Genomic DNA, 24,219 nt, shown 5'->3' with positions numbered 1-24,219 from the left:
AAATATGTGTCAATTTAGTCACAGCAGCAGCAGCAGCAGCAGGATAAGTGGATAGGCATGGCAGGAATAGGCTTTGGTAAAAAAAGAACCTAGTACAGTTATTCGTATTGCTAGGTTTTTTTTTGTCCCTGTCGAGTGGTTATTCTGTTTTAAGAACGATAGTGAAGCTATCTGTGTTTTATCTCTGTTGTATATTTTTGTTTTTTAAAAGAAAGACAATGATTTTAATTCGATAAAATAAAACTTTTGAAATAGTTATAATGTAATTATTGAGTTCTACAAAATATGATTATCTAGGCAAGTGTTTAAAACAAGTGTGGATATTAAATCGTCTCATACCATACTTATATATAGAGTAATATGCAATGGACCAAATAAAAATTTCAAAGGTAAATTATTCGAATATTAAACTTGTACACTTATACTATATTTATATATATATAATTTAGTAGTAATATATTTAAAAGCATTTCAATTGGCAGGTAGAAAATGTCCGTTTATTGGAGAAGTATAGTAATAATCATTCTGTAGGTACATTGTATTTAACTTTAACGGATCTTATATTTGTCGAACGAAATGGCAAGAAAAAAATATGGGTACATATTTAATATAATTGATTAATAACTAATAAGTGTGATATATATATATATGTGTGATATATAATGAAATGTTATTTTAGGTCTTGTATACTCATATATCAAACATAGAGAAACAACCTCTAACTACTGCAGGATCACCACTACATATTAAGTGTAAACATTTTTATATTGTTACTTTTGTTATACCTAAGGAACGCGACTGCCATGACATTTATCTTACGTTGTTAAAGCTCTCTTGTCCAGGTAAGATTATATTTTATCATTGCACTTTTTCATACACGATATATTAATGAATAATTATTGAATAACGTTTTTATAGCAAATTTAGAAGATCTTTATTGCTTCAGTTATCAATCGAGTAAATTACTTCAACACGTTGGGTGGAATTTTTTTAATGTACAAAGTGAATATCAAAGACAAGGAGTACCAAACGAAGAATGGTCTCTTTCCTATTTGAATACTAATTACGAGGTATATCATTATTGTCTATAATATTACTATTTGTAAGCTATTACAAGTTTTATATATATATATATTTTTGGTTTTTTTGTTTAGCTTTGTGATACATACCCAAAATATATATATGTTCCAAGTACTTGCGCGGACAATATTTTGTTGGGTAGTGCAAAATTTCGAAGTAGGGGAAGACTTCCGGTGTTAACATATTTGCACTCGAATAAGGTTTGTTATTTATTTCTTGTTACAAACTAGGTTTCATTATTTTCACATTTAATATTATACAATACATTTATAGATTTGTGTACATTTATAGGCTGTTATCTGTCGTTGCAGTCAACCGCTTTCAGGATTTAGCGCACGATGTCCAGAAGACGAATCAATAATGTATTATATACTTTGTACAAATCCTAATTCTAAATATATGTATGTCGTAGACACAAGGCCACGCGTAAGTCAAATTTTCATTTCTATACAAGTAGTAATATACAAGTAGTTTAGTTTGTACTTGTTTTTCGCTTATTTCTCACTTATTTCTCACTTATTTTTCATGCAGATTAATGCTTTTGCGAATCGAGCAGCGGGTAAAGGATATGAAAATGAAAATTTCTATGACAATATAAAGTTCCATTTTTTTGGAATTGAAAATATACACGTCATGAGAACAAGCTTGAACAAACTTATAGAATGTAAGGAAAAGTACCGCTTTATGCTACATTCCAAAATGATAGGAATAAGAATACTACTAGAGAATAATTAATCTCTCATATTGAACTCTTGTTCCCATTAGTACAAAGGACAACATCGATGAGTGCTTTTTTAAATGGTCTAGAAAGCAGCGGATGGTTAAAGCATATTCGTTCTATATTGGAAACTGCTTGGTTTATTGCACGAGCAGTTCATAACGGCGTAAGCGTAGTAGTACATTGTAGCGATGGTTGGGATCGTACTGCACAAGTATGTTCCCTGGCTGGTTTACTCTTAGATCCATATTATAGAACTATCCAAGGATTTCAGGTGTGCTGCATATCTATATATATCTATGCATATCTATATATATATATATATTACTCATTTCTTTTGTAATATATTTTGTAATATTTCCAACTAGATAGTGATTAAAAAAAAAAAAAAAGAAAACAACAAATTTTGTTTCTCTTTCTAATAGGCACTAATAGAAAAAGATTGGTTGTCGTTTGGTCACAAGTTCAATGACCGTTGTGGCTATGTTAGTAGTGATGGCAAAGAATTGGCACCAATATTTACTCAATTTATAGATGCAACCTATCAATTATTACAACAATATCCACATAAATTTCAATTCAATGAATTATTTCTTTTAACGCTTCACGACCATGTACATAGCTGTCAGTATGGAACATTTATTGGAAACTCGGAAAAGGAGAGGCAGACCTTTAGGTATAATATACCGTATATAATATTATTAATATACCGTGATTGTGAATGTAACGTTTATTAAATTGTCTGTTTTTGTCTGTTTTTGTATGTTTAGATTAGCCGAAAGAACGTATTCTTTATGGGGATATATTGCTAACAATACCAACGAGTATATCAATCCATTTTATGAATGTATAGCTTGGAACGATGATTCTAATGATGTTCTCCAGCCAAAATTAGCACCGCAAAGTATTATGTAATAAACGTTTTATAATTATTATATTTTATGTAATAAAGGTTTTAGGATTATTTTTCCAAATAATAAATAAACATGTTTTTTTTGCAGCATTTGGAGAGGATTATATTTTAGATTTGAGAATGGTATTCACCCTAGAGAAACGTACGAGGATATGTTATTGACAATTCATGATCACACTAGTTCTTTAGAAGATCACGTTAAATTTCTTATCAAGGTATATATACTACATACACACATAACTTATGAATAGTACAATCAATTATGAAAATATGAACAATATAAACGTTGATGGGCTAATCATTTCAGAGATTCAATTCTTTGAGTGAATTATTAATTTTAAATGACTCACGAAAAAAAGATATTCAAAGTAAAAATAAGATTGATAATAAATATGTTAAAGAATCGTTATCCGAAACTATAGAGGAAAATGTGAATCACGATGAAAAAATGAAAACTAAAGAAAAAGTCAGCCAAATAGAGAACGAGTTGAAAACCGTTGCTATAGAATGGAAATCGTCTCGTAATATGGAGGAATGTACTTGTTCAACTAATTTTGATGCGTTTAATAGCAAGGTACGAATCAAAAATAATTACCTTGGCAAATAATCAAGGAGAAATGAAGAATTTGAGTGAAGAATTTGAGTGAAGAATTTGAGTGAAAATTCGTTATTATTATTATTTTCAGCATCATTGTTGGTCTTGCGGGGAAGTACTATGTATGCGATGTGTGGACACGCACGGTGTTTTACCTGGACATTTATCGCAACGTGCTGTACCTATTTGTACAACATGTTCCCAACATTCTGCTAGTTCTTCAATCACCCCTTGATCCTACTATATACGATAGAATATTATTTAGATCGATCGACATTATTCAAATGAAGAAAAATACAAAGGAGTTTCGAAGGAAACACCACCACTTTATTTTGCGCGGAGATACTAAGAAGTATCAAAGTATAAAGCTGCCCTTCAAATCGTACGTATCATTAATTATACAAATATTTTATCTAATTGATTTATTCGTTCCAATTTCTATTGATATCATTAAAATGATGATCTATCTATCTCTCAGTCAAAATCAATATTACTTTTTTTTTTTTTTTTTTTTTTTTATTAAGAATATATCGAATAATATCGTGCTATTTTTTCGTCTATTTAGACTACACGGCATTTAAAAAGATTTTTCACATTTCATTAAATAATATATGAAATAAACAATAAGTATTGTTATGCGAAATAGAATGTGGTATTATATGTGAATGAAATATTGTGTAAACAAAATGGTAATAATAATAAAAGACAATTATTCGTGAAATTCTTAATACGATGAGATGTAGAAAAAAATGTATAAAGATAACACACTATTTTATCTGTGATAAACGATGATTTTCAACACAAATAATTTCTTCGCACTTGTTTTTGTATGCGCGAGGTATTTTTTATTTTATTGACTATTATTATTTTCATATCCCATACAAATTCATAATAAAGGAAATATTTCATGATTATCAATAATTTTGCTGAATATGATTTAATGAATATATTATTATCTACATCTGCATTTGGAATATTTGGAATATTTTGACATGAAACGCAGAGACCTAAAATGATATTTCCATAATTGTACATAAATGAAAGAGAGAGGGAGTTAGGGTTGGGGGGTTTCGAGCGAGCGAGCGAGCGAGCGAGCGTTTAGAAAGGGGAAAAAGAAGATGTAAAATAACACTTGGTCGAATATATGTATTTATGTATTTAAGAATAAATACAAAGAAGAATATTTTCCTCTTTCTTTTCTGACGCAACCCTGACGCAAATGGAAAAGGTTGGCAAATGCTTCTATGATTCGCGCGATGAAAATGCGAAAAAGTGGAGTGCGTGAGTGCTCGCAAAAAGGCGTTCAGCAATGGTTTTGGAGCTTTAAAGAGAATACATTGTTTGAAAATGTAGTTAGACCGAAAGGGAGGAGGAGGGTGAGTGGGCGCTAGAGAGGGATCGGATCGCTTGCGATACAGCGCAAGACTGAAAAATATTATTTACTTTCTTAGTTGCCGACGCGCGCTTCATATCAGATGAAATAGCTCGTAATTTATCTCCTTTCTCGCCTTTTTATCAAAGACCAAAAATAAAGACAACGCGTGTGTGTGTGTCCCATCGGACGAATCGAAATAGCTCTTATTTTATTTCGTTACTTTAATTAAATTGTTTCGTTAACGATCGACAATTTTACGGAACTCGAAGCTTTTGAAAGTTTCACCTAGACGAACAAGTTTCCAATGAAGGAAGGACGGAACGCTTCTAATTACTTTTCGACTTTTTCAGCATTGTTTTTTCTTTTTTTTTTTTCCAGTCAATAGATTAGCGTTCGAACGAAATGACAAAGGTGGTTAGAACCCTCGAGGAAAAAGAAAGGACAAAATTATTCTTAGCTTTTCTTTAAGAACATTTAAAGGTGCGATCGACATTTTTCAACAGCGATTATCCCGACAAGAAGAAATTGGAGAAAATGATTAAGCCGAGATTTGTTTTTTTTTTTTTTCTTTCCGCTAGTCCCCTTGGAGAACGTACCGGAAATTACGAACTGGCTCTATTTCCGGACGTGCTGTGGCCACCCTGTCGACGGTCACCCTGCCGACGGTCACCCTACCGACGGTCACCCTACCGACGGTCACCCTACCAAGCCCTACCACCCTTCCCCTTTCGTCTTTCGTCTTTTCCTTTTTCTCGCGGGAATGAAATTTCACTTGACAGTTTAACCTTTTTTCCTTTTGCATTGTATTAATATAAGAGAGATGGAAAGTTTGGCAAAACTTTAGCCAATCGAGTTAAATAATCGACGAGCCCAACTCGGTGCGAATTCAAACGAAATAACGAGATTAGCAAAGTTAGGGAGGAATCGTTAGCAAGGGACATAATAACGGTTGATGAGTCCTTTTGGAAGCGAAGCTAGAAGCAAAGCTAGGAGCAAAGCTTAGAAGCAAAGCTAGAAGCAAACAAGTCCTATTTTTTTTTTCGTCGATGAACCAGTTTCATTACGTGCCATTGTTTTTCTTTTAAATTGCACGCGCGAATGAGTTTTTTGCTCGTATCAAGATTTTTCCTTGGAAAAAACATTATTTGTCGCCTACTCGCCGTGGGATTTTGTATCGGATGAAAAGGTAAGCAGCAACTTTGTTAGAAATTCAACGTGGTCGCGGTCGTTTAAGACCTTCGAGTACATTGAATAAATGACGAGGACAGTGACACTGTCCGTCCTCCCGAGTATACGCCGCACGATCTATTTTTGAAGCAAGCTAGTCACCCTGTTAAATACTATAACATCCCTCGAACAAGCCTTTACCCTCTTTTTCGTACGTCGAACTTTTCAACTTAACGAGGTCTAAAGCGTTTGCCATATCAATGTTTTTTTTTTTTTTTTTTTTTTTTTTTTTTCTCAACCATTTTCTTTCTTAACTCTTAACTAATAAGGATTGCATTTTGGCAATCGTCAATATCATCGTGTATTGGATGTGATCGCAAGGACTCTAATTTCCGAGCATTCCCCTAAAGGCCAAGACGGTAAATCACGGTACAAGTAGTAGTAGTAGTAGTAGTAGTAGTAGCGTGCACGGCAGGAGACTTAGCTCGAAAGTTATGGCGTACGATATACAGAATGTTTCTATGTTCTCTAGGTAGAGATACTAGCAACTTCCAGCGAAGGAAATCTTCAGACGTCCGGGGCTTTACGAGTCGTCGTCTTGTATACCTTTCCCTTTCCTCGACACTCCCCGTATAAACTTTCCTACTTCCTTCGTGCCTCTTCGGCGGCACTGCACGCCATGGCATAATGATTTACTCATATTCATATTCATAAGTGCCCCATGCATATTCGCAATAAATTTCCTTACAAGATTAGCCTTCCCTATTCGGAGCCAATTATTTACAAGAGTAATACAAGTGAAATTGCATCTGGATTTTCCTTAATTCGATCTATCCAATGTTGTTTAAATTGTCAATTGCAAAAAATAATCTATTGGCATTATTTCAATCGTAGAGAATACATATAGTCGAGATTTTCCCCAAGCAAGAGCTCTTTCTCTCTCTCTCTCCTTCTCTCTCCCTCGGTAGATGAAGTCGAGTAGAATTTGGCCGACAGGGAATATCCGTGTCGAGTTATTCCAAAGAGGGATGAAATATCTTCTACACGGATTCCTGCATCCGTCTATCTAGACTATTACTTATCCAAGTGGCCATTTATTCTCTTTACAAATATATTTTATAATATATATTATAATTGTCATGTAAGGGGTCAGTTGTGCTTTGCTTATCGAGAGATCGATTTGTAGAAAGGCAAAAAGGGCTATTGCCCGGCAGAATGGCGCGCGACATCGATGAAATTGGATTTAATGAAATACTTGGACTGTTTTCGTTCGGATCGATTAGATGAACCGCCAAGTATCTCGTCGAAATCCGAGCAAACTGGACGCAACTTTCCGTAGTCGTCGTCGTCGTCGTCTTCGTCGTCGTCTTCGTCGTCGTCGCCGTTGCGTCGCCGTCGCGTCGCCGTCGCGTCGCCGTCGTGTCGTTGTCTCCCTTTTGTCGCAGGGCGTCTTCGTCCTACCCGCGAACGATTCCCCCTCGTTTATTGCTGTCTCTCTCTTACTCGTTAGTACACGCGTACTCGTTGGACGAATCAGATGGCGTGGATGTTCCCCAATGCCGCGAGCTCTGGTGGGAGCTACACCCTCGGTGACGTTCGAGGCGGACCTCAGTCGGCCGCGAGTCCTCGGACGGTGAGACTATTTTTTTTCTATTTACAATATTTTCATTTACGAGCGGAGAAAGGAAGGAAGGAAGGAAGGAAGGAGGGAAGGAAGGAAGGAAGGAAGGAAGGAACGATTCTTGTCACAATTCTCTCAAAGCTTCCTCGTGCTCTGGTGAAAGTACCCCAAGGGTCAAGCTCCAATCATAAGTAAAATACGTAAGTGAACTTATTCCAAAATATAAGACTTATTACTTGAATAAAGTAACAGTAGCGAACACGATAAATACACCATTTGTTTCTTTGATAAGCTTCGATAAGCTTTAATAAGGTTCGCTCGAAAAACAGAGTCCTCTCGCTTTTTCGATTTATTATTTTGTCCTTGTTCTTTCTGTTACGCTCCGTGAACGGGTCCTAGGGGAGAACCAATCGATATTCTCGAGTTGTAATTGACGACAAGTCGATCGTTCGGCCACAGGGATGCAAACCAAAACAAACCAATATTTGCAATATCGCGCTAACCGTCAATTACTAATTGTTTTTTGTATCGTCCACCAGCAAGACGTTCGCTACGCTTCGCTGTGCTTTGCTTTGCTTTGCTTCGCTTTGCTTTGCTTCGCTTTGCTTTGCTTTGCTTTGCTTTGCTTTGCTTTGCTTTGCTTTGCTTTGCGTCAAGTAATGGATATCGATCTTCGTGATTTGTCCTTTAGTCCAATTTTTCCCACGCGTCTCTTCCATGTGTATTTCAACTTGGAAGGTCCTTTAGATTTTCTTTCCTTTTTCCATTAATCGTATTTCTAGAGTATAATTAAGAAAGAAAACATTTCATTTTGTCCCTTTTTAATGTCGGCATCGTCTCTCTGTGCGGCTTCTATTTCGAAAATGTTGCTTCTCATTTTCATAGAAAAGAGAAGAAAGGCATCGAGTAATCCTGGAAAAAAAACTCCGAGGGAAGATATTCCACTTGGCTTACTTTATTTTCTTTTTTTGTTTTCGTGCGCGAGCAATGAGAGTTTCTCATCACGCGCATATATTTTTCAAGGCTCCTCTGAATATAAGGCAGATACGATTGCTTTTTTTACTTTGTTTTCACTTGTTTTCACTTGTTTTCACTTGTTTTTTCTCTAACGCACAAAGGCACAATGCCCTTCTTACTCTTCTTCTTTTCCACCCTTAAACTTTGCTGATAGACTTAACGCAATATGTGTTTTTCTTTATTTATTTGAAGACGTCGTAACGCGTGATTACCAGGCTAACGAAGATAGAAAAAAAAAAAGAAAAGAACTATTCATTTCCTTTCCTTTTACATTGATTTCCTGTTTGAAATTCGCTTGTGATCTTTAAAAGTATTGTTTATTTGGCGATAGCATTTATTACAAGACCACGCGATGTCACACAGACAAAAGACTGCCACTGTTCCAATTTTTATTGAAGGCCCACCCCACCAATAAGTTCATCTATTTCCTTTCCCTCTCTCTCTCTCTCCAAAAGGGCGTATTTTATTGTAGGTAGTATAAATATGTAAAAATTAGTAAGTAAGGGAGGGGGTGATGATTCTTCTCTATTCTGCATTAGCAGAGCTTGTTTTATTTCTAAGATGATGATTATACTTGATGTCGTCGTCACTTTGTGTATGTATAAATGCGCCAAGTCTCTCGACATTCCCAATCCATAAATATAGGGAAGATCCAATCTTTCATTTATCGAGAAAGAATGGTGGTGGTGATAAGTATATAAGAATAACGCGCGAAGGGAACAACCAGCGAACAACCTCTTCTTGATTCGGTTCAGCTTTTAACGACGAGTGTAATACGATATGTTTAATTTGTAATATTTCATTTTGCGTTACATTGTGTTGAAATTGAGTTTAATTATTTAGTGATTTCTTCTAAAGAGAGGAGGGGGCAAGTTGGGTTATCTTCTAGAGGGATCTTCTAGAGGGATCTTCTAGAGGAAAAATGCCGTTTATACGTGTTTTCGTCTAGGGAAAGATTAAGGTTCTCATAAAGAGCCGGGAGAGGACGGAAATCGAGTTCGTCTCGAAGGAGGGAAGTATCATATTTTATAAACTTACGATTTATCCTTTTTTTTTTCTTTTTTATCTAGTTATTATATAGTTTCTTTTGTTTTTGTATTTTTTGCCTGTGCAACCCCCGCACACACATACGCAGTATTCTAATTGGCAGTCGATTGCGTAGCAGAATCGTCCGTTCGCTGCTACCTGGCCATCTATTCTTTGACGCGAGTGATTTGCATAAATTTTCCACTGGAAATGAAATTGCTCGTGAAACGTTGGAGAAGCTTTCCGCTCTATTTGAAGTCGGCGCCCTTTCGACCCGCCCTCGAGTCTTCCATGCAACGTTTCCTGCTACGCTTCCTGCTGCTGCTACGCTTTTCATTCATTTTCCTCCAAGGATAACGAAAACCTTTGTCATCCCTTTTTATTTCACTATTTTTACAATCTTTCATCTATATTCATCTATTAATGAGTTTTTTTTTTTTGTTTTGAAAGCTTATTATAGAAGAGTTTTAAACGATTCCTTGATAGTTTGTTAATGAAATCGTTTTTTACGCTACCTTTGCGAGGACTTTGATTAAAGGTTAAAGCATTTGTCGGATGGGTAGGCGATAGAGTAGACGATAGTAGACGATAGTAGACGATAACCGACGATAACCGACTACTAGCGTACGTGTGAAGAAACTGGATTAGAGAAACGAGTCGAATGATATTGCTCTTCGAATTTCGAATGAAACTTTATTGCAAAAAACAAAAAGAAAAACTTTAATACCCAGTCCTCCTGCGTTTTATTAAATATTTCGGAAGAAAAAGAATATCGTTTAGCACGAACGATTACGATCGTTTGCCAGTTGTGTATATTCCAAAGGAATAACAAGAGGAAGATTAATTAATAGAAAAAGCTCGTTACGTAGAATGTTCGTAGAATATTCGTAGAATATTCGTAGAATATCCGTAGAATATCCGTAGAATATCCGTAGTTGTAGCCCCGGGTATTTACTCCCTTTTAAAGTCGAGTGTTTCTTTCTCTCGAGCACCCCCGACCCGGTCCTTCGCTTTTCTTCTCGTTTCTTCTCTTTCAAAAGAAATCATCTTTTGCTCTTTTTACCGGCGCTCGTACCGGCGCTCGTACCGACGCTCGTACCGGCGCTCATTGGATACTTCTTGGAAAGCGACACAAAAGGGACGCCGGAAGAATATCTTGTTGGAGAGAGCTTTGACGGTTGGACGGTCGGTCGGTCGGTTAGTCCTTTTAGTCCTTTCCAATTCTCTTTCCAATTCTCTTTCGAATTCTCTTTCTAATCGTTTTTTATCCAAATTTGTCGATCTTGGAAGCAAGTTCGGCACGCGTCATTCCTAAAATTGGGTCGTGTTCGTTCAAAGTTTTATCCAGCTTAAGCTCTCCCCGTTGTGTCGTTCTTCTTTCGTCAGGAAGAAGAACTTTCGAAGAATCGGTGTTATGCTTACGAATTAGTCGATAGAGCAAACGAGAAAGATTATTCGAAAATCCCTTAATTTAGTGAAAGTAGTCTATAGTGCTCTCTATTGGATGGCTTACGGAAGGTATTAAAACACGCTACGAATTTGTAAAGCCCCGACTTTATTCTCTTTTATTTCTTCCATTGGAGAATTAGCAAATACGTTAGGACCCACGTTAGGACCCACGTTAGGATGTTGTGACGAGACATTTTTTCACTTTTCTCTTAAAATAACTTTTGCGTAGAAGCGTAAGGAATATATTAATGAAAAATCAATTGCTCATCGAGTAGAAGGTGTAAGCGGAGCAGAGCGGAGCGGAGGTCAAGGTATAAAGTTTAATCGTTCTCGCGTTCCTACTTACCCAAATGTTTTGCTAACTCGATCGAATAATGTTTGTAGGAAAGTTTCATTACGTTAGGTTAGAAAGGAGGGCGGATTTGGAGTGGCGCACACATTCTTTTCCCATCGGGTCGACGTCACATAAATCGTTCGTTCGCACTAATTGCGGCCAGCGGCCAGCGGCGTTGTCCTTCACCCCTTGGCGCGGCTTAATCTCGGCCGGCTGTCACATTTTTCAATTAAATCCTCCATGCAAATTGGTGGTGGCTCCTATGGATCGTATGGATCGTACACCCACTTCCACTTTTGCACCAGCGAAATTTCATTTACAGAGATATTTTCTTATCGCAATAAAGAAACAAACTGTTGTTTTTTCCGCACGCAGTCCGCAAAGAAACACTAGGGGGTACTACTCTCTAGACTTATTGAATGGAGTGTCCTCGTTTCTGGCGGGTTCAACGAATTTCCATCGAGGTAGGGCATAAAGACCGTATCGTTGATATAAGGAATGGAAAGTTTTTATTGGAAAGTTCCTTCCGCATTTGTTTCGCTTCGATCCTCTTATCCGGCTTATCGGTCGCACCTACGCCTACACTCTTACTCTCTAAAGATTACAAACCAAAGTAAAGGGAAATTCGGAATTTGTAATAAAAGGAGTAGTCGGTTAACAACGTAGGCTTCCCGAGATTTTCAAAGTTTCCAAGTAACTTTGTATCCGCATTAAAAGTCATTTTCAATGTTTGGATTTTCAGTGTTCGGATAAGCAGCAAATGCCTTTCTATGCTGCATTATTGCTACATTATTTCTTGGAAGGAAAGTTTATTTAATGTTTCTATATTTTGAGTCAAGGCAATTAGTACTTTCGATCTAGCACCACGCGTGTTTCCTACATTTTATTTCATTTCCATTTATATTTGATATTTCGACGCGGCGGCGATATATTCCACTCGAACGACAAGTTTTCCGTAGCATTAACTAGAAAAGTTTGAAGTATTCTTTGAAGTCTTCGCAAATTAGAGGCTCTCTCTCGTAAATTACGTAATTTGGCGAGACTCCTTGTGGGAGGAGGAGGAGGAGGAGTACGTAGGAGTGTGCAAGTAGGGGTGGAAACCGGTTGGATTAGAGTTCGGATGCAACCCCCACGCGTGTCGTCTTTCATTTCCTTCCTTATAAGGAAAAAATGCTTAATGAGATTCTTAACCCGCTAAAGTATAGCCTTTGTAGTAAGTAAAGTATCACACTCTTATGTAAATAGATTCGCACCAGAGCGTTTGGATAAGGTCGTCGTCAAACAAAAAAAAAAACGAAAAAAAAAACAAAAAACAACAAATAAAACATCTCTAGAATATGATAGTTTTTGACGAGGAAATTCTGCCTCGTCAAAAAGATTTCTACGAAAGGGAAGTAGAGCAAAGGGATAAGCTTTGCACGTGTACGAGTTCTTTGAAAAATTAAGAAAAATCTTTCTCTCTTTCTTCCCTTTTTCTCCCTTCTTTTTTCGTCGACTCTCGAGAATTTCGTAAAGCAATTCCATAACGCAGCTTTATAATGATCTTTCCCTTATTTTCTCGCCTTATTATGATAGTATAAAAATATAATACTTTCAAATATTCTTCGTATATTCGTGTATGGTTGTTATATATGGAAAAACGATTAGAATCCATTAGATGACCGGTCGGCCGGTCCGGTCGGTTGCAAATGGACTAAATGGGATGCTGTCGTCTGCAATGTTCCTCGTAGATCCAATTCCGGCACCTGCCAAGGGTTAATCTCTCTACTCGAACTTCTCCGAGGTGGTGGTGGTGGTGGTGGTATCCTCTCGAGAGTATTCATCGTGATACAAGTCGGTTCTAATTGATCGCGATGAAGATCATCCGAGAGCAAGGATTTCCGTTATTCAAACCCTAGCAAAGTTAGAAACGCTTCCAATTTGGAAATCCTATTTTCGTTCTAATTATTGCAATTGCATTGTCGTCGATCGCGAGCATAAACGCGCCTTTCCCTTCTCTGGCGTCGACGACTACTACACACTTGAAAAAGTCGATTCGACTCGCGCAACTGCATCGCCCCTAGCGTTGCGCTTTGTTTCCACCGTGTGTCTTTGTCCAAAGTCTTATGTCGACATAAGAGCGTTTTACTATTTCTTTTTCATTTAAAACGAACGAACGAACGAGCGAGCGAACATTCAAAGGAAGAGACGGCAGGCGGCAGGCGGCAGGCGGCAGGCGGCAGGCGGCAGGCGGCAGGCATATTCCCTATTATTATTTATTCCTTTGACACATTCAACAATTGACTATACTTAGCTTTCTGACGTAACCCTTCCGGATATTTTTCGCGAGCTAACTTTTCTACTTTCTTTGCTAAGAGCTTTATCCTTTTCGATCGCGTTTCCAATCGCGTTTCCAATCGTTTCGTCGATAGAGAGTCTCATCTCCCTTCTTGACCCTTTAACCTTTCACGTCGAAATAATTTATACTCTCGAAGCGCACTCGTCCAACCGTTCGCTCACTTCATCCTTCCCCTCTTTACGCTTTAATATTCCCTCGATGAACATCGGCAATCTCTTTTTTACGATGAAAATGAGTATTCGATATCGATAACGTCCATATCGTTGTATTTCAAATTAGGCACGCAGCAAAAAATGACGACGTCATATTTTGTTTTGACGGATAGAAGTTAGAAGTATTCATTCCGTAAAGATCATCCAAATTCTCTCCGATCTCTTTTTTCCGGAGCTTCCTGCTCCGGGGGCGGGAGCTATCGGAACGTGCCAAGAATATTGCCGATCGTAAAGTCCTCCCTTCCTAGACGTCCTACGAATCGAAAAGGAACAAGACATACAACATAGTCATTCGAATCTTCCTATTTCGTAGAGAACAGAGTATTTAGCCTGCGTCATATGTAGGGAGAATATTTTTAGTCTCGCCTAAAATAAACTCAACTATCGATTTTACACGAAGCCGTGTGTGTGTTGGAGTATCGAGACGAAGCGTAATAGAAATCTAAACGCTGCGTTACTTGCAATTTCAAGACCCCCCGATTAGATTACGTTTTCTTACTTTTCCTTTTTACCTTTTTTCCTTTTCCGTCACACTTTAGTTTTAGTTTAGTTTAGCGTCAAGTTGAAAGAGAAGGGAAGAAGACTCTTTCTTGGCTAGACGACAATTTTTCCTACTGTCAAGAGCTATCGTTCCTACTTATTTTCCCTGGATCCTCCTTTATATCGCTCTACTTTATCTTTCTTTCGCTCTTTTTGACCAAGACGAGTGAATAGCCGGCACGTATCTGGATTACAGTTGAAGCTTTCAAAAGCTGTCGTATTAAACGAGCCCTACCCCATTCTCAAACTACCTTTTTAAGTAGTAAACTCTTGCTCGTTCAGTAGTACTTCTTCTTCTTCTTCTTCTTCTTCTTCTTCTTTTTCTTATAGATTTTTCATCCATACGATGAATCATTCATTTTAACCGACAATTTTAACCGACAATTTTAACCGACAATTTTAACCGACAATTTCAACCGACATTCTGTGCAAGCAAAACTGGACAACAACTTTGTTCTATTTTGATCCAGTTTGAAAGCTTCCTTACGGTAAATAGATCGGACGTTATTTAAAGGAATCTAATTAAAGGAGTTTTCGAGACAGATGTAATTAATTCCTTGGACGAAATTTCGTGTAAAGTTACGCAAACAGCGAATAATAGACTTACTCCTACGTAACTCGATAATCTTTTCATATTATTTATTTAATATTATCAACATTGTTTCTCGTTGCTTCGTGGCCAAGTTGAAAGGGGGGCCCCATTGAAAGCGAGCTAGTCGAGTTAGTCGAGCATAGGTGGTAGCGTTAGATCCGTCCCCGGATTCCACTTAACCTTCAAACTTGTTGGCGAACTCTCACTTCACGATCTCGAGATTGGTAGCAGTCATTGTTTCCTTCCGATTCGATCAAAAAGTCTAAGCTAAGAAACATTTCTCAAGCAGATCCTTTTTCACCACAAATATTTATTGGTTCCGTTCCATAAATATACATTATAAAATTTCGTTTACCGAATTAATTTACACTCTGCTGTTGTGTTATAGCTTCGTATATATGTATAACGATACGTAATACCATTGGCAACGTTCCTTCCAATATCCCCCAATATCCCCCAATATTCCCCAATATCCCCCAATTCCTCTCTTGCTCTCGATCGATATCGTCGTATTGTTTATGCTCTATAAGCTGTTATGTATATAGAATCAAACATATGAAGATAAATGTTTGCCATAACGGTATGATCGATATCATTCTAAATAGAAAGCTCGAATAGCGTCTTCGAAGGATAAGGAAGGGTAAGGACAAGGGTAAGCATTCGGTCCTTCAAAATTGTCTCAACAAATTGAAAGAAAGAACGCTTCCTTCCGATTGCTATTAAATCGATGCACGAAAGGAAAAAGACGATTGAATAAATACGCTTCGTCGACCCCAATAAGCTGCTTGTGCCAAGATACGCGCGATCCCATATCTCTTTCTCGATTTAACAACAAATACGGGCCTACGATCAATCACTTTTTTATTCCATTCGAGGTAGCAAATCTTCATAGGCCTCCCAGTCTCGGTACCTGAGGGAGTGTTGAATTAGCCCAGGATTGGATTGCTTACCAACTAAAAAACCTTTCGATAGAGCCCCCAACTTTTCCATGGAGCGAGCAGCCCTCTGCCACTCCTCCAGACCATCCTCTTCCATTCCTCTTCCATTCCTCTTCCATCCTTCCTGGCGTATGGCTGCCACTGCAGGAACCTTCCCGACGTATTTCCCAGAGCCGGGCCCAGGTTGTCTACCACCACAAGCTCATGACTGACGCTGACTGTCGACGACGGGGGGCCAGTCAAACCACCACCCACAGCCGCTGTGGTTTGGGTTTTCCTCCCGGACCTACTGGTACACTCGGAAAAGGAAGAAGTGTTTACCTACCATGCCATCGCGAAGGCAAGGGCGGAACCTTGAGTCAAAGCATTATCCTGTCAGGGCCACAGGAAAAATGATGACCGCTACCTAGACCCCTTTTAGTTGCTTCCTACGACAAGCAGGGGATACTGTGGGAGAATTCTACGATCTCTCTCCCACGGGGGGAGACTTGGTCTACTCTTTGTCTATGTTCTTCACTAGTGTGAAGGGGTTACCCTTCACATTAGATCACGAGAACATTTAAGCCTCCCCACCACGACAAGGTGGTAGACCATCGGGGAGGGGCTAACGCAACCCTGACGCAACTCTGACGCTGGAATTGACGCTGGAAATGACGTAACACTGACGTATCTGAACGCATTGGCAAAAAGATATACTTACATAAGAAGATATACTTTCATCTCTGAGGAACGAACGTTAGGCTTGTTTAACGCTTGTTTAACGCTTGTTTAACGCTTGTTTTACGCATATATCTACATAAGTGCGCGCAATGGTACGCGTCGAGAGGCAAAGCTCTTTATGTATGCGAGACACACGATTCATATGCGTTCTATTTGCATACAATGCGCATACATTTAGAAATGCGCACACGTGAGATATCTCTGAGAGTGGATCCGTAAATTCCGAGCAGAATTTACAAGAACTCGTATTAAATTGTAGTAGATAAAGGAGACTTTTCCGTTTTGAATCGATTTTCTGCGTCGCGTATATCGAATATGTTTCTTGCCTAGGGAGGCAGCGTGAAATTGCGCGATTCGCTTTTTTTTTTTTTCGTTATCCTTTGAAGTTGTGTGTGCGTGCGTGCGTGCAGTAAAATGTGAAAAATAGATAAATTCTAAAGTATTTATAGTATATCTCTGTAATGGCGTTGCAACGTTCGCCGTTAGAGATGGAAGCGATTCTCGTTGACAATCCCAGTATGAGGACAAACAATGCTCAAATTTTGCTCGAGAGGGAAGATTTTCCGGACGTATATAGCCTCTTTGCAGACGTACATACAAGCACATCTCTTTGGAAAATGGATTTATCGTTGAATTAATAGGAAAAAAAAAAAAGTGTGAAAGGGGTAGAGAGTCATAAAAGTCTGACAGGAAGTGCATAAGCGTCCATCGATCGGCGGCCCAATTTCGCGCTTATTTCCAAATGTTCATTTCTTCTTTTATACAGATAGAGGCAATGTGTTACGGGCAACGATTTCGTATTTACTACCGTTTGTCCCCCGAAGAATATCTTCCCATATACAATTTGATTGGACTGAAAGCCGCTCTGAACGTTATCTATGAACCACGGTACTATACAACCTACTATTAGCATCGTTCTTACAATTATTTGCCAAAGTAAGCTTTTGCAAATGTAAGCTAAATATTCTTAATTCATTATTATATCGTATAGAATTTATGTCGTCATCGACGAGTCCACCTTTTGGTCGCAAATAAATTCAAGTTTGTTGCTCGACGTATTGGAAAAATACAATTTCGAAGCTTCCTCGATTAACGTATTGTCCGATGTGGACGTTCTAAAGGTAAAGAAATAAGCTGGTGAAAAATAGTTGCATATATAGTCAAAAGATAATGCCGATATCTATCTGTCGTTATCTCCATATTTTGATGAAATCAATTTGAAATCAATTCGATCGGACTACACACACACACACACACACACACACACACACACACACACACACACACACACACACACACACACACACACACACACACACACACACACCAGTGCGCTTTGACCGAAAAAGAAAGAACGGACGATCCAGCTGGCCGATTCGATCCTTTGCTTTCGGAGACTTCGACTCGGTACACCAACGAAACGAAGAACATTGACAAACAGTTGAAACTTTTAATGAAAGGTAACGTAGTTTCGATGAAAATATGTTTGAACTTAACATTTGCTCGTCTTTTAGCACAAGCGTGAGCCGATAAGTATTTCTGTAACGCATCAATTCGTATCTTCCTTTTCTCATTTCCGTCTTTCGTGGTTCATCCGGTCATTCCTTTACGCGTCTACCGCCTCCCTATTCATCCTTTCTTTTTCTTCGATTTTCTATTTCCACGTCATCCTAGTTCTTCGTAGCCGCAATGCGCCCGGTGAAAATCTCTCTCGGTAAATTGAATGGCTTTACGAGCACGATGGAAGTACCTAATAAGGTCTTCCCGGCTTATTGAAACTTGGATTTCTCCGAGATACCCACCTCCTCCTTCGCATCTTTCTTTCTGTTTATCCATCTTATTGATAGTTACCACGGTAGTGATGGAAACGAAAAGAAATCCTTTCGAACGAGAAGCCCTATTGTCAATATTGTCTCAATATTACATTAAGGATATTTCTCAATTTTCCTTTTTTCCCTATTTCTTTTCTCAGGTTTCCCGGAGAAAAAGTCGAAACTTGCAATGGGTCAATTTTGGAAATTGAAAAATGCAAATAGCGTGGCTTCTCTAGTGGCTTCTCGACTGTCAAAGGATCGAAGAAGATAACGCGTTGGAAATAAATAGGCTCGACTTTTCTCTAATCGCAGTAGCCAAGGTGTAATAACCAAGTGCAATAAGCAATGCATTTGTGTGATGCATCTGTACGTTCGTCTGTAGTAACGACGAGAGAGAAAAATATAGGAGCGTTTTTGCGACACACAACTATGACGTAAGAGAGAAAATTACGTTCTCTTTGTTTCCACATTCTTGTCTCTTGTAAGGTTGTTTTAGCGTGCAGTATACTCGAAAGTCGCAAAAGTCTAAGCGGAGAGAGAAGTTGTTTGGAAGGTCCGTGTGGCCTCTTTTTGAGCAATGAAGTAGCGCACAAGAGTACGTCTAATGATCATACGTTAAGAAAGTATAAGATGAAAAAGTCGCTCGCTCTACCGTACGATCCTAAACAAATAGAATTATGTTTGAAAGTTGGAATAGAAAGAAAATTGGAGCACACCACCGACCACCGACCACCGACCACCGACCACCGACCACCGTGGTAAGTTATGCGAAAAGGTACGCAGGCAGGCAGGTAGGCAGGCAGGCATTCCATGCTTACCGACATCGGTGAATTGGTCGAACCGCGTTATGCCACCTCGAGGCCACCGAATCAATAGAGCCGCCTGGCCGATAGTTAACAATTTGGAATACCACGAGAGACAGGGAGGAAGGAAGGAAGGAAGGATGCTCTCTCTCTCTCTCTCTCTCACACACACACACGATCGACCACCAATTCGTATTTTATCTTTATACTTTTCCAAATCGATGAGGACTGACCGCTGCCACTTAACAAGATTCCGATCCTTCGATTACTACTTCCTAGTTATATAATGCTATAACAGAAATTTATTGATGACAAGTATTTTTAGTTTCGTTCTTTTGTAATTATTTAAATGTCGAGTTCCTACAGCAATTACCTTTTACAATTTAGTAGGTTTCATTAAGCCGTGCCAATGTTTACAGGGTAATGGTACACGGGAACGATATGTAAAAAATAGATCGAGTTTAACGGGTAACAAAGAGTAAAACGATAGGTTAAGCCGCCTACGGATTTTCCATGGAAATGGAGTACCAATGGGAGATCGTTAACCTCGCGAGGCCTACCGGAACTAATTCGGTCGATCCCCCTAATCCGCCGAAACAGTCAAACGCGTAAAAGCTTCAAAGGTGACTACTTAAAGGTTTCTCCTTTCACATTAATTGGAAAGTCGGGACGATATTTGGTTATCAATAAGGTGATAATTGAACGTTCATTAATGCCAAGCCCAAACTACTGTCCTCGTTATTCTCTATTAAAATAAAGATCGAGCGATTTCTGCTGTTTTCACGCGTGTCCGTTCTGTTGAAATTGCCTACATTGCCATTTTGTCTACTTGCAACGACGCACACAACACAACACACACACAGATTAGACGGATACGCCAACGTCAGTTATATGTATGTAGGAGCGACGTCAAATGCGCGAGCATAAATCATAAGCAGGTCGTGCGTTATTGTTATGCGCGCTTGGATAGAAGATAACGCGAAAGGAGGAAACAAGGGAGAGGACACGGACCGATGGCTGAAAGGAGAAGGCTGTCGAGCTGCTTGAGATTTATAAGCTCGAACCTTCGACAAGGCTACAAATCAGTTATTCTCTGTCTTGTAACTGGAAACACTGTTATACTCTACTACTGTCTTCTATACAGTCGTGGACGAGCGCTCTTGTTTTTCCAATGAAAAGTCAATAATTGTAGAAACAAACTCTCATCGTTGCATTGCCGCATTACTACATTATCGCGTATCAAACGCGTATCAAACGCGTATCAAACGCGTATCAAACGCGTATCAAACGCGTATCGACTCTATTAGTAGTCCTACAGAGGAATGTCGTCGGGAGGCCCGATATAGATTAATAAAATGACATAACATCGTTTAACGATTATCATCAGCTAGGGCGAAAATTGATTTGGCGCCACATTTGGCGATATACTGCTGGCGATGGCGAACGTGCAACGGATATAATGTATAATATATGCAAATGATGTGCCCCCTGCTTAATTACACTATATTACACTTTGAACTTCTTTTGATAATTATACATATTCCATTAAATATATTGCTCCAAAAAGGGACACAGACAAAAAAATGAAAAAGTGTAAATCCTGCTTTTACCCAAATTGCGATTCTTTCCTTTTCCATTAATTTTCTTTTTTTTTTTCTTTTTTTTTCTTTTCTTTTCTTTCACACACGCAAAATGTTCGTCTAAGCCAACGTCGACGTCTTCTTCGTTCTAATATAGAAATAGAAGAAATAGAAGGCAAATAGTAGTGACTTTAATCAAAGTGAACGAAATATTAAGCCGATTAGAATGAAAGAAATTTCGATTTAGAGAGAGAGAGAGAGAGAGAGAGAGATACTAGATTATATAGGATAGGTGAGGGCAAACGTAAGGGCAAACGTAAGGGCAAGAAAAGACATTTGGAGAGTCGGAGACGCTTTTAATTTGTAAGATTTCATTGTACCGTGTACGATACACTTATGCTCGAAGGCATTCGCTTCTCATTCGAGGACGAACTGCCAGAGGCATTTGCCTGGGAAACGTTGAAACGAGAAGTTCATTGTGTTCGCCACAATACGATGCCTCTCGCATCCTATTATCACGTACCATACTCGTGGAGTCGACGTGTTTATCGGCTCTTCTATATATTGTCCGCTTTTCGCCCCTATATACTTTGGAATAAAAAGCCAGGTAATTTGGCTTTCTCGAACATTACTTGGAAAAACATACGGAGTGGTACCTCGATAAGGATGCAAACACGTGTATTTGTTCACGTTATATGAAAGTTAGGAAGATTGGAAAAAGGTCCCTTTTTTTATAGCAAGCTTGACGAAGTTTGACTCGAACGCGTTGATGAAGAATCTTGTTGGAACGTTACTTGCAAAGGAAACAAAGGAGAAGGAAGGATTGTGAAAAGACGAAACGTGGCTGGCGTGCAAAGAAAGTACGTGCCTCGTCGTTTGATAAATGTCGTCGTCGTCGTCGTCTACTCTCTTGCTCGATTGTTTCGTCTCTTTTTGGAACAACTAAACTTGTCTTGCGATAAAGGAACTTGCTTTATCTGGCTGCGCTTATTAGCTTCGTCGTTCCTTCCTACTCTCAATTGTTTTCTTCAAACCTTTGTCCGAATCTTATTTTGCCAAATTAACTTACCATTAGAGAGAATAAATATATACAAACAACTCGTAAAATTCGTTTTTCCATAAAAGTCTTACGTACATTCGTTGCATACACAATTATCGCGCATTATATATTACTATGTATAAGTATTTAGAAAGGAACATGTAATTACAGTCTATACGCTTGGTCACGTGAAACGTGAATCCCGAATCAAACCCGAATCAAACCCGAATCGCGGTTCCGACTTGGTATAAGTAATACGAGCCATTACCAAGCGTATGGTAGCGTATGGTAGCGTATGGTAGGGTATGGTAACGCCAACGGCAACGCTAATTGGGTCGCGCACATTGTGTAAGTTACGTCCGAACGAGCAACGATCGGTGTGAGTACGTCACAGTTACAAAATACGTTTTTTATTTTTTGTTATCATTTTACGACGCATTGTTCCGTAAATCAGTTGCTTGCTCGAAATTTTTCGTCAAATAACACTGTTACAATTTAGATCTATCTGTTTCTCGAAAGAATACTTTAATCGTCGAAAAGTTCGGTTGGCATGATTAATTATGGCATTCCCAACTCTGATTGAATTAATCGCAACGCGTCGTCGTTTCCAACCAATTCCATACTCGTCATCGAAACTTTAGCCAATGTTCGTTCATTTCATCTTCTTAGTCGAGCTAGCCGATTTCTTTTTTTATTCTCAATCGTGCATCGCCGCCACGTTCCTACGATTCAATTTGCATCTTTGTCTGTTGAGTTGAAACTCAAGAGCGTTGATGCAACTTTTCTAGAAAGTCTTCAAGACGAATTGCCGTTTGTATACACTCTTGGAGATTTAGCGGATGTCTCAGACGTGGAAGGGAGTAGGACGAAGAAAAATGTATACGCTTCTTCAAGAGGGTGCAGTTTATAGGAGATCTTTCTAGCGTGCTCTCTGCTTTATACTGCTCTCCTACGTACTTTGGATACTATAACTAGTTGGATAACTCGTCCTTTTTTCATGATACAACGTTTATATATAGGTATACCTAAGGCACGTACGTGTACGTATTTCTATGCGTGTCTCTAAAATGAGTCTTTGAATGAGTCCTCGTCAAGTCTTATGGAGAAAATAGAAAGAAAATAAAAGTAGTAAATCAAAGCAATCGGAATATTGAAGTAATTGCAAGTGGCATGATGGTAAATTGGGAAAGGCTCAACGTAGATATATGCCATATTAATGCATAAGGTAGGAGGGGAGTACCGCAAGCACTTGGGAGTGATAAGCGAGATAGTGTCACTCTTCCTTGCAAATTACTATCCGGACGAGTCTATGGAGACTAGAGAGAGAGAGAGAGAGAGAGAGAGAGAGAGAGTCATAGAGTCATGGTCCGACCATGCTGGACATAACCACACGGACCAACCGAGTTAATAAAGCTTGCGATCGTTCGATAACGGATGCCGATTAACGAACGACGAAAATAGGTGCAAAGGTTTGTTTGTTACTGTCGAAGCGGAGATTAAGAACAAGTGGCGAGAGGAGCATCCCTTATCTTGTAACTGTGCCAGCCGAACGCCGCTCTTACAAGCCAGAGAACGCGAACGGAATCACCTTAAGAGATAAAAGATCCATCCATCCTTCTTACGATTTACGACCAATTTCGTTTGTTGTTCGAATAATCTTGATATACTCGATATTCGCGATCAATCTTCGATTTTGTTCTTTCCTCCCTTTTATAAGTTTAGCGAATAAAAATTAATTGAAAGATAAATGGAAGGAACCCTTTTCACGATTTAATATTATATTGACGTATTTGTTTGCAGGATTGCCGAACGTAGGAAAGAAATAGTTGTCAAACTACAAAATCGATTTACAATGAAACTTCGATAATAATCGATTGGAAAGACTTAGAACGCAACGAACGCGATACGATTTAACGAGACATTATGAAAAATACTGTATAGGAATGGGAACGTTCCGTGAAATAATGTCTATTCATCGATCTTCGCCATTCAAGCATAACACCTGCCATAGAAATGACACGTTTACGCGATTACAATAGAAACTTGATTACGTAACTTGAGAATTCGCGGCTTATTCGTCGACCACCACCACCACCCATTGTCGTGCCCACAGCAAGGCACGTACGTGTTTTATCCTCCATGTTTACTCGGACGTGCTCTTCTCTACTAGATGTGACCAAATTTTGCGCCTACTAATAAATGTGTTGCGATTTGACGTTTGTGTGTTGCGTGATGAACGTTTAGAAAGGGGATTTTGTATTGCAACAACTACAATATTTCCTATTTAATCGAAGACGACGACGACGACCCCGACCCTGGTTGGTGCACCAAGTCGGTGGAATTAGTGT

General features: G+C 38.8%; 1 protein-coding gene across 7 annotated transcripts; it reads left to right on the top strand.

Moving 5' to 3' along the window:
* Positions 1–57: 57 nt before the first annotated feature.
* Mtmr6 (Myotubularin related protein 6) lies at positions 58–24,083 on the top strand. 7 transcript variants are annotated; one of them, XM_089171961.1, is made up of 18 exons: positions 58–389; positions 483–596; positions 680–842; positions 919–1,070; positions 1,155–1,280; positions 1,372–1,506; positions 1,612–1,744; positions 1,846–2,072; positions 2,224–2,474; positions 2,569–2,709; positions 2,800–2,926; positions 3,019–3,285; positions 3,398–5,867; positions 17,402–17,523; positions 17,627–17,756; positions 17,966–18,095; positions 18,608–18,883; positions 23,672–24,083. In XM_089171961.1, exons 1-13 carry the CDS (start codon positions 366–368, stop codon positions 3,539–3,541), a joined length of 2,004 nt encoding a protein of 667 aa, XP_089028087.1. In that variant the 5' UTR covers positions 58–365; the 3' UTR covers positions 3,542–5,867; positions 17,402–17,523; positions 17,627–17,756; positions 17,966–18,095; positions 18,608–18,883; positions 23,672–24,083. The 7 variants fall into 7 exon arrangements, with proteins under 7 accessions (XP_089028087.1, XP_089028086.1, XP_089028082.1 ...); XM_089171960.1 differs by having other exon boundaries at positions 17,402–17,756; XM_089171956.1 differs by lacking the exons at positions 17,402–17,523; positions 17,627–17,756; positions 17,966–18,095; positions 18,608–18,883 and having other exon boundaries at positions 3,398–4,793; positions 5,060–7,669.
* Positions 24,084–24,219: the final 136 nt, after the last annotated feature.

The sequence above is a fragment of the Polistes dominula genome, unplaced genomic scaffold (genome assembly GCF_049000335.1).
Source record: "Polistes dominula isolate Pdom_NZ unplaced genomic scaffold, Pdom_raw_medaka contig_73, whole genome shotgun sequence".
Lineage (NCBI taxonomy): Eukaryota > Metazoa > Arthropoda > Insecta > Hymenoptera > Vespidae > Polistes > Polistes dominula.
The sequence above is the reverse complement of the archived record's forward strand: the minus strand, read 5'-3'. Positions and strand labels throughout refer to the sequence as shown.

Coding starts and splice junctions, on each gene's coding strand:
- Mtmr6 (XM_089171956.1), top strand. CDS start 366: ATGGACCAAATAAAAATTTCAAAG. Junction 1,071..1,154: donor ATTTGAATACTAATTACGAG/GTATATCATTAT, acceptor TTTTTTGTTTAG/CTTTGTGATACATACCCAAA. Junction 3,286..3,397: donor TTGATGCGTTTAATAGCAAG/GTACGAATCAAA, acceptor TATTATTTTCAG/CATCATTGTTGGTCTTGCGG.